Source organism: Pipistrellus kuhlii, unplaced genomic scaffold (assembly GCF_014108245.1).
Source record: "Pipistrellus kuhlii isolate mPipKuh1 unplaced genomic scaffold, mPipKuh1.p scaffold_m20_p_1, whole genome shotgun sequence".
Lineage (NCBI taxonomy): Eukaryota > Metazoa > Chordata > Mammalia > Chiroptera > Vespertilionidae > Pipistrellus > Pipistrellus kuhlii.
The window spans coordinates 144,470,474-144,480,766 of record NW_023425404.1 but is presented as its reverse complement, the minus strand read 5'-3'; the positions used below and the strand labels follow the sequence as shown (position 1 = coordinate 144,480,766).

The following is a 10,293-nucleotide window of genomic DNA, read 5'->3' as shown; positions in this document are numbered from 1 at the left end:
TCCATGCTCCCCAGGTCAACACGCAGCTCCTCTCCCAGATGAGCAGCGTGTGAAGCATAGGTGTGCCCACGGGAAGCAGAGTTACTTCACACTTTCTCTCACGGGTTTTCCTGGTAACCGTTGCCTGTGTTTTCCCATTCGCCCTCAGCCTCGTCAGAAACCCTTCTCGCTTCCATAGATCCATCCTAGCAGAGGTCACAGATCGCCCCGAACCTACAGAAACAGGAAATCAGACTTCCTGAGCCCGCTTCCAAACACAGAAACCTGCTTCCTTTTGCACATCTCCCCCTGGCCAAGCCCTGTGGTAGCGGAGCCAGTGTGGGAGCAGCCGTGGAAAAGGCCAGAAGGACGCACTGCCCGGTTTCTCATGAGCTTCCTTGCTTCCAGCTCCTGAGATGCAGGGCGCCAGGCTGTTGGTCCTGCTCTCCAGCGTATGGAGCGGAGGCTTTGGGCTGAACGACACCGCCCAGACTTGGACCACGCCATCTGAGGATGCAAACTCCCAGGGGGTGGCCTCTGCTTCGGCTCCTCTGAGTAAACTACAAAGTCACCGAACGCTGCCCACCGCTGAGACCATGCCAGCGGAGGTGGCCACTGAGACGAGGACCTCAGAAGAAGCGCTCCTGCCATCAGCCTCGCCTCCCTCGGAGACCCTCACGTCCACAGGGGAGACGGAAGAGAGGGTGCTGAAGTTGCAAACTCTTGCCCCTCTGAGCGAATCTAGGCTCGAGTTCAATCCTGGAGCCGAGTCAGTGGTTCTCTCCAACTCCACGCTGACATTTCTGCAGAGCTTTGTCAGCAAGCCCAACCAAGGGACTTCTCTGAACTCAGTAGGCGGCCTGGGAAACCGGTCCCCAAGGGAAACATATCCCAGCAGAGGGGACGCCAGGGAAAGCCAGAGGACCACCTATCAAAAGTCAAGCTTTGAGACAACGAGAGGGAAGTAAGAAACATTCTTTTCTTCTCTTTCTCCCCCTTCACTCTCCCCGCCCCCCACCCTAATTATAAGATTGCAAGCTAACCATTCAACTATCTCACTCCCAGAAAATAATTCTATATGTAAGGTGAAAGTGAGCCATATTTCAGTTAGGACATGGAATTATGTGTTACCTTATCCTGGCTCCCGTACTATCTAGATTCAAAACTTTGAGCAAGTCAGTTGATCTCCCTGAATCTCAGTTTCTTTATATGTGAAATACAGATGTTGTGGAAGAAGTACAAATAAAACCTGGTTGATTTGGGCTAATTTGAGGTAATTTGGGATTTAAAAAAAATAACATTTTTTCCTACTGCTTTTGGAATTTTATAGTGATTCTAAATAAAAGGAAAACTTATGTCTATAGGATTTTTTTTCTGGCTTATTTTGTCATTGTTCACACTCTCTCTCATCTTAGTACTGTAGTTAGTCATTCCTGGATACATCAGAGCTGTGTGGGTTTCCTGTCTAGTAGAGTGGATGTTTGTCAGTGACCAAGCACTTTGAAATAGGCAGGATAAAAAAGAAGAAATTAGGATTACTACATTTATGCATTAAGTGTTTGCTGGGGACTTGAACTGCCCACAGGATGGTGCTTGTGCTGAATGTAAAAGAATGAACAAAAACCCCTGTGTCCTGCTCTCATGGATTCAACAGACAGTATGAGGAGGAAAAACTATCACAAATGCTGATGTTGCATTAAAACGGTGATAAGCATTCTGAATGAAGCTTATGAGAATATATGGGAGGGTACATGACCTACAAGGGAGGTGAGCAAGTCTTCCCTGAGAGGATAATAGGTGAAGTGAGGTATTGGTACACATCAACTGCTTCCTTAACTTCTCCCACAACTACAGCTCCTGTATGCACATACTTGAATTTAAATCTTCATTATCTCTCAGTGATGGCTAGTTTCTTAATTAGAAATGTTGGGTATATATATTTAATATATTTTTATTTACTTCAGAGAGGAAGAGAGAGGGAGAGAGAGATAGGCTGCTTCCTGAACACCCCACCCACACTGGGGATTAAGTCCACAGCCCAGGCATGTGCCCTGACTGGGAATTGAACCATGACTTTTGGATTTATAGGTCAATGCTTAACCACTGAGCCATGCCAGCTGGACTCTTAGATATATTCTTGACATTTTCTTTCCCTCTAGCCTTTAACAAAGAAAAGAATAATCTTCTTAGTACCTCCTCCAATATATTCTCGATTTCTCAGCTTTTCTCCACCTTCACTACACCATCCTATTCCTAGTCTCTATTATTTAACGTGCCCATATTTCCACTGTTGTGTTCTGTAATCCATGCTCCACACAAGTAAGAGATTTTTTTAAAAAAAATTTTATTGAATAGATTTGACATATGACATTGTTTAAATTTAAGGTGTTTAAATTTTTAAACCATTTTATTAATGTATTTCATTAGACATATGACTTCATCTATTGTGGCCTATTACAAGATATTCTATCAAGAAAGGAAAGTATGATGGCATTAGTTCTTAGAATTTTTAGATTTACTTATCTCCTAGACTTAAGAATATATTTTTACTATATATCAAATTTTTTGCATATTTAAAATGAAAATATCAATGAAACTGTCAAACCAAAACTGATTGAAAGATACTATTCATTTCAAAATATGTTTTTGATTGCAGAGATGTGTGTCTTAAAGTTTGTGAATTTTATACTTTGCTCACATGGGCAAAATTACTCAGTAGTTTTCTATTACACTTAGAATAAAATGCTGAATTCTCACCAGGGATCACAGGTCTTACTTGACATGAGCCTGCCTATCTTTATAATCTCACAAGAGGCTTGGAATTCGTACATGGTGGGGGAGGGACCACAGGAGGTTGGCCGGAGGCCCCGAGAAAGGAGCCAGTCCTCAGCCCCCTGGGAAAGGGGCTGCATCCACTGCTGCCCACTCCCAGTTCCCCATCCCAGCCCAGGCCTGAAGCCCTCGGCAGGGATGGGAGAGGAGGCAATGGTCGCTAGGCTGGGCGCAGAAGAAACGAATGCCAGACACTGATGCCTCTGTTGGTGCTCTACCACCATGCAGTTCCCTGCCTCCTCCCTCCTCCTTTCCTCACCACTGTACCACCCCCACCATGGCATGTAGCCGCCGGGAAAGGGAGAGGATTGGAGTGAGACAAGGGATGACTTTCAATAGATCTCAGTGAGGGAGCTGCTCTGCTATGTACAAAACCCCCACCCAGAAGCAGGGGTTAATGGGGGCTGGCTGGCTGTGGGAGGTTGGCTGTAGGAGTCCATTGACCATCAGGGGGCAGCTTATGCATGGAGTGTCAGTGCACATCATAGTGACTGGTCAACCGGTCATTCCAGTCTTCCAGCTTTTATATATATATATTTAGATCTTCCATTAGGATCCATGGCCACTCCATTTCACTTCCCCCAGCCACGCTGGCCTTCTTTCTGGTTGCTGAACATGTCAAATTAACATGCATCTCAAGGAAACTTTCTGTTCATGCTTGCTAGAATGCTCTTCTTTCAGTATTCAGAATGAAGGACTTCTTTTCCTCACGAAACTGAAACTTTAATGTCCCACATCAGAGACCTTGTTGACTACTCAGTGTAAAGCTGCCATCTTTATTTTATCACCCTTATTTTTTTCATAGCACTATTTGAAATGATTGGGTCTATGTATGTAAATAATTGTGTATTTTATGTCTTTTAACAGTAGAACATACATCCCATAAAAATAGGAACCTTGCCTTTCTTATTTACTATTCTAGTCACTGCTTACAACAGTTCCAGGTACATAGAAAAAACTCAACAGAATTCTATAGATTGTGGATGGACTTGGAGTTTAGAACAGAGGTCAACTAGAGATATAAATTAGGGAAACATAGAAATGTGCACACTCAATTGTGAAGGCTTTATTGTGTGTATTTTTTTCTTTTTCTTTCTCTTTTTTTATTTATTTATTTATTTATTTATTTATTTATTTTTTAAATATATATTTTATTGATTTTGTACAGAGAGGAAGGGAGAGAGACAGAGAGTTAGAAACATCAATGAGAGAGAATCATCGATCAGCTGCCTCTTGCACACCCCCTACTGGGGATATGCCCACAACCAAGGTACATGCCCTTGACAGGAATCGAACCCGGGGCCCTTCAGTCCCCAAGCCGACGCTCTATCCATTGAACCAAACCGGTCTCAGCCCCCCCCCCCCCTTTTTTTTTTTTTTTTTTAAATAAATGGATCAAGAGAGAGGAGGCAAAAACCAGGGCTAGCCCAGAGAGTTTTCCACTTTTTTATTGGTTGTTTTATTTTATATACAGAATGGTTATAAATATGGTAAAAAGTTAATGAAAGGGCCAGAAGGAAAATAAAAGTTGAATATAAAACAACATAAATATTTTATTTGCTGAGTTTAATAACTTGGGTTATTTTATAATTTCATCTATTTATTCTTTTTAATACAAACTACATATTTTACTGTATGTACAAGTAAGTGGCTTAAGTTAAATGCATTATGACTTCTAGTATAATATGTAAAATTGTAAGTTCTACAAGTTTTTACTATTTAAGCAAAATGCTTGTCTGGGATCATTACATTTATCTTATTCTGCCTGTACATGTATATATGAAAAATCCACCAATAAAATTCATCTGTTGTCTTAGCCCATTCAGGCTGCTGTAACAAAATAACACACCGAGAGGCTTACAAACAAAAGACATTTATTTCTCACGGTTCCAGAAGCTGGAAGTCTTAGGTCAGGTTGCCAGCATCATTGGGTGAGAACCTTTTCCAGGTTCCAAACTTTTCCTCATTCTATAGTGGAAGAGTGAAGGGTACCTCTAAGGCCTCATTTATAAGGGGATCAATCCTGTCATGAGGGAGTGGCCTCATGACCTAATCATCTCCCAAACCTCCACTCTAAGTCTATCATATTGGGCACAAATGAATTTCAACATATGAATTTGGGGGAGGAGGAATACAATATTCAATTTATAGCATGTATAGTCTTCAATACAGTATAAATTTATTTATTTATTTTTTACAGAGAGGAAGGCAGAGGGATAGAGAGTTAGAAACACTGATGAGAGAGAAACATTAATCAGCTGCCACCTGCACACCCCCTACTGGGGGTGTACCCACAACTAAGGTACATGCCCTTGACTGTAATCAAACCCGGGCCCCTTCAGTCTGCAGGCCGATGCTCTATCCACTGATCCAAACTGGTCAGGGCTTGTCAAGCTTCTTAGCATCCAAAGAGAATTATTCTCACATGCTGTAAAAAAAGGAATCATACCATTATATTATTATTTTTTATTTCCTTAGATAATAAATGCTACACTGTATTAACAACAGTGAAAATTAATACTTAATAGAGCATAAGCTGAACATTAATTTTTCTCATTATTTCCTTTTATTTTATTCCCTTGACATTTTTGTTCAGTAAATTGCTATTCAATATATAAGTAAATGTGCTAGAATTTAACAAGTATTTAGTGCAGGTAATTAAATAAGAATTTTTATTTTATTTCCACACTTGTTTTTTTAATATGAAAATACTGTTTTAAAATGTGTTATTTAATGGAAAATGGAAAAAGAGTCAATGTTCAGGAACAACAGGGTTATGCCTAGGATTAAGCATCACAGCCTCTTAGCCAGCCTTTTCCCACGCTTCCTGGTCTGCATATTGGGAAAGCCTGCCACCTCCTGGAACAGAAGCAGCTTGCAGTGAATACATTGAATTCACAGTTTGAGGGAAAGAAACAGAAAAAGAAAATTAACTAAAATAAAATAAATTTTGTGAAAAAGGTTGTACTGAATAATTTTAAAATGTTTACTTATACATGTAACATATTTTGGGGTTTCTAAAATGTATCAATAAAAAATATAGTAGATTGTATATTTATAATGCTTCTCTTCGTTCATTTTCTACAAGACGTCACATTCATTGGATAAGTCAGATTAGACTCCTTTTTCTGCCCCCTATTTTCTATTTCTGCAAAGTAGGCTCATGTTTGTAAATAACCAAAGATGTCTGCTTTTCCTTAGGAAAAAAAAGAAGACCTTTTATCTATTAACTTGGAAAAATCAAAGAATCAATACAACCTTTTTTCTAGTACATGTTGTTGCACAAAAGCAATGGTGCTATTACCCATAAAGAGAATCCCCGATGCAGTCTACTGCTTGGAGGTTCATGACCCCATGGGAAACTAACCACTTCAAAGTACCTGCTCTCCATGCACATAATCCGATTGGAAAAGGACAAAGGGTTTCTAGATTTAAGCAAAATGCTTGTCTGGGATCATTACATTTATCTTATTCTGTCTGTCACCACTTTACTATGCTTAATTTTCTACCCTGTTTCCCCCAAAATAAGACAGTGTCTTATATTAATTTTTGCTCCCAAAGATGCGCTAAGTCTTATTTTCAGGGGATGTCTTATTTTTCCATGAAGAAGAATACGGTACACATTTATTGTTAAAGGAAAATAAAGGAAATTTATTACACTGTATACAGAATGGTAGTACGGTAGTTGTCAACACAAACCAGACAAACTGTGAATCCTACAGTATCAAGAATTTACTCATTTATTCAATGACAATCATGTCATCATCTTCTGGAACATCATCATAACAATCCAATTCCTGAATTTCCTGGTGAATTTCTTGTGACTCCGTTTCTTTCAGAATCAGTGGACCAAATCTCTCATGTTTAGCAATAGCATTCTGAGACAGAGCCTAAGGGGGCCTTATTTTCGGGGAAGGGGGGAATGCCTTATATTTCACTCAGAAGGAAACCTGTAAGTAGGTCTTATTTTCGGAGGATGTCTTATTTTCAAGGAAACACGGTATTTTTAAACATATTTTTTGATGGTTTGATCTTAAAATTGTATTTCCATTTTTAACATCATAGCATAAACCTAATTACAAGACACACCAGGGTTCTATGGATAATTCTTCCATGTTACACTGGACCAGAGATTACTGGGCCATGAGCAATCTGCTGCTATGCTTTTTGACTACTCAGCTAGTTTACTAGTAGTCATGAGATTGTCTTATTGCTTTGAATTTTAATAGCTGGTGACCCTGTTACTTATTCTCATAAACAACCTATCTATTTATCTATCTATCTATCTATCTATCTACCTACCTATCATTTTCAAAACCCTAAATATGTACAATTAGTGATACTTATTTTTTTCCTGCCTTACATTTCAGCCTCAGTAGTCATTCAGCTAATGTTCATGTGACATACAACTGTGCATCTGTTGAAGTTCATAGTTTGCTGTAATTAGGATAATCCGTGGATTTGCATGAGGAATCTAAGTTTTTAAAATATGCCTTTATGTGTTCCTCTTAATTTTAAATCTTTCTCGTTTTTATATTTCACTTTTGCCAGTTCTTTGTTTCACATTATTAAATATATATATATATGTTTTATTGATTTTTTACCGAGAGGAAGGGAGAGGGATAGAGAGCTAGAAACATCGATCACCATCTCCTGCACACACCCCACAGGGGATGTGCCCACTACCATGGTACATGCCCTTGACCGGAATCAAACCTGGGACACTTCAGTCTGCAGGGCGATGCTCTATCCACTGAGCCAAACCGGTTTTGGCTCACATTGTTTTTTACAGTACTGCCATACTTTAACAAAATGTGCCAGTGTCTTTTTATGTCTCCATGGAACTGATTTTTAAAAATTTTCATTCAAAACAACCTTGCACAATAAGATATATGGTGCTTAATTTATCTGTCTTAGAAAGATGAATGACTGAGTCAACTTTATTTGTAGAAGACCATTTGGTACTAAGAAGCCTAAATATTCCAAAGCAGATGATTACTAACTTTAGTTACTTTACTCTGGGAAAATTGGGTTCCCTCTTTAACATTCAGGTTGATTTCTATATTCTTTTCATTATTTTTATTTTTAAGCAGAATAGATTTTTTAATACTAATTTAGAGACATACATCTCATACTGATTTGCACTTGTAGTGGTTTGATTTCACAGTCATATAACATTTCTTTCAGTACTATGTTTTGTAAATCAGCTCTGTTCTCCTGGGGGCGAGGAAACAAACCAAAGTCTTAGATGAGAGGAAAAAATATAACTTAAATGTAACAAGATACATATTATAATGGAAAAATAATCAAAATAGAAAAGGAGAAGAAAAAACAAATATATTTACTGATTCATTCAACCCATAATTATTGAGGACTTTCTCTAGTTTGCTGTAAGATATTTTTATTTTAAAATAACTGGTATTGCAACAGGTACGAGGCTGCTCCCTCTTTTCCTACTCTTTCCAAGCACAGTTTGGTATTTAGCCCAAGATGCAAGAGTACCCCAAGGTTGACCTTTAAAATGACCTGTCACCTTGTTTCATTTAACTTTTCCCACATATTCTAACCACCTCAGCAGCCGCACACTCAGAGCTCTGTTTTCTTCACTCTGTATTATCTTTCTTTTTAGCGTTTACCCAAAGTTGCAATTTGGAAAGTGTTCCCAGGCAGAAAATTAGATTGAATATGGAGTTCAAATCATGCATGTGTGTCCTTTTCTCTCAAGAATCCTATCACTGTGTTTGTCTTTGTCCAACACCTGAAAAATATTGTTATACTAGAGGCGCTGCCTGTACCCTCTCACAATATGGGACCCCTCTGAGGATGTCAGACTGCCGGTTTCGGCCTGATCCCCGCAGGCCAGCCTGAGAGACCCCACCACAGGCCTCTAGTATGCATATAAGATATTTGGTTAATCTTTTCCCACCCTCCCTCCTACCCCTTTCCTCTGAGATTCATCAGTCTGTTCCATGTTTCCATGCCTGTGCATTGAGCATCTGCCCTTTGGTGGTCATTGTGTGTCATAGTTACCAGTCCAACGGTTGGCTGGTCACTTAAGCTTTTAGATAGATAGATAGATAGATAGATAGATAGATAGATAGATAGATAGATATAGATATAGATAGGTTTAGATATAGATATATAGATATAGATATAGATGATATAGACATAGATATAGATATAGATATAGATATAGATATAGATATAGATATAGATGTAGATATACAGATATACCTTGTCCAGATTTATAGTTTTTACCAACAGAGGTAAATCTGGTGTTTTTGTTGTGGCCACCGCCAGAAATTTCTGGAATTTATGTTTTTAGTTTATTTCATAAGAAATTATATAATAAGCTTATTTACTTGTATTGAACTAAGGTTTGATTAAAAATGCATTGATTCTATAGAGTAAATTGATGAGAATTGATATCTTTACATTGTCTCTTCCCTTCAATGAACATAAGGTACTGGATTTTTTTCAGGCTTTCAATAAAGTTTACAATATTTGTATATTAAATGTCACATTTTTTGTTGGATGTAACAAGGTAATATTATTTTTCCTACTGGAAAAAGTATTTTTTAAAATTTTGTTATTGGTACATTGACCTGTAACTGGTCTTAAAGATGTGGCTAAACTTTTCATTAATTATAAAAATGTTTATGTTGATCTTACCACATTGCTGAACTCTCTTATTAATTGTAATCATTTGCATCTAGACTATTTCATTGTTTTTATTCATAGTCATATCATCTGCAAAAAGTTATTTTTTCTCTCTTTTTGATACTAACACCATTTATTTCTTTACTTCTGTCTTAGTACACATTAAGATATAGAGGTAATGAACGTAGGTCTGAATCTCCAATCTTGGTCCTATTATTGGTACTTGCCATAAGAGCAATCTTGGATTTTGACTTAGCTTATAGCCAAACAACACAGGTTTTTGATTTACTTCTGATTTACTCTTAATTTACTTTGATACTATAGTGTTCCTTTACTTTCCATGAGTACAGCAATGCAGTAACAAATGGGTTTTCTATCCTCTCCAGATATTTTAAAGCTAGACATCAATATTTTAAGGTGTCTGTTCTTCTGTACTAGCACAGAAATAGATATAGTTCTATGAAAATAATTTTGGTAAAAGGAATTCTTTGACAATGATTTTTTCTAACAAAAGTGATCTCTTTCTTAGGAATTGGTGTGCTTATGTGCACACCAGATTATCTCCCACAGTGATACTGGACAACCAAGTCACTCACATTCCAAGTGGGAAAGCGCCTTGTGGCTGGAGGAGCGGATTCTGTCCCCAGAGGTATGTAATGGCTCTTGAAAGTAGTAATTGCTTGCATCAAAATTGTGTATAGCCTGGAATGTATGGATAAAGTTAATCATCATATATATAACTTTATCCATATATTCCGGGCTATACACACACACACACACACACACACACACACACACACACATATATATATATATATATAT

The 10,293-nt window shown here is 38.1% G+C and overlaps 1 protein-coding gene across 2 annotated transcripts in view; it reads left to right on the top strand.

Annotated features, from left to right (window-relative positions):
• Nucleotides 1–325: 325 nt before the first annotated feature.
• Nucleotides 326–10,293, top strand: part of MMRN1 (multimerin 1) — a 46,763-nt gene continuing 36,795 nt past the window's right edge. The window contains exons 1-2 of one of the 2 annotated variants that reach the window (XM_036411422.2): nt 327–943; nt 10,001–10,120. In XM_036411422.2, the coding sequence (XP_036267315.1) occupies nt 396–943; nt 10,001–10,120 (668 nt within the window). In that variant the 5' untranslated portion in view covers nt 327–395. Of the gene's footprint in view, nt 944–10,000; nt 10,121–10,293 lie in introns of both variants that reach the window. The other variant, XM_045570774.1, reaches the window with a different exon arrangement.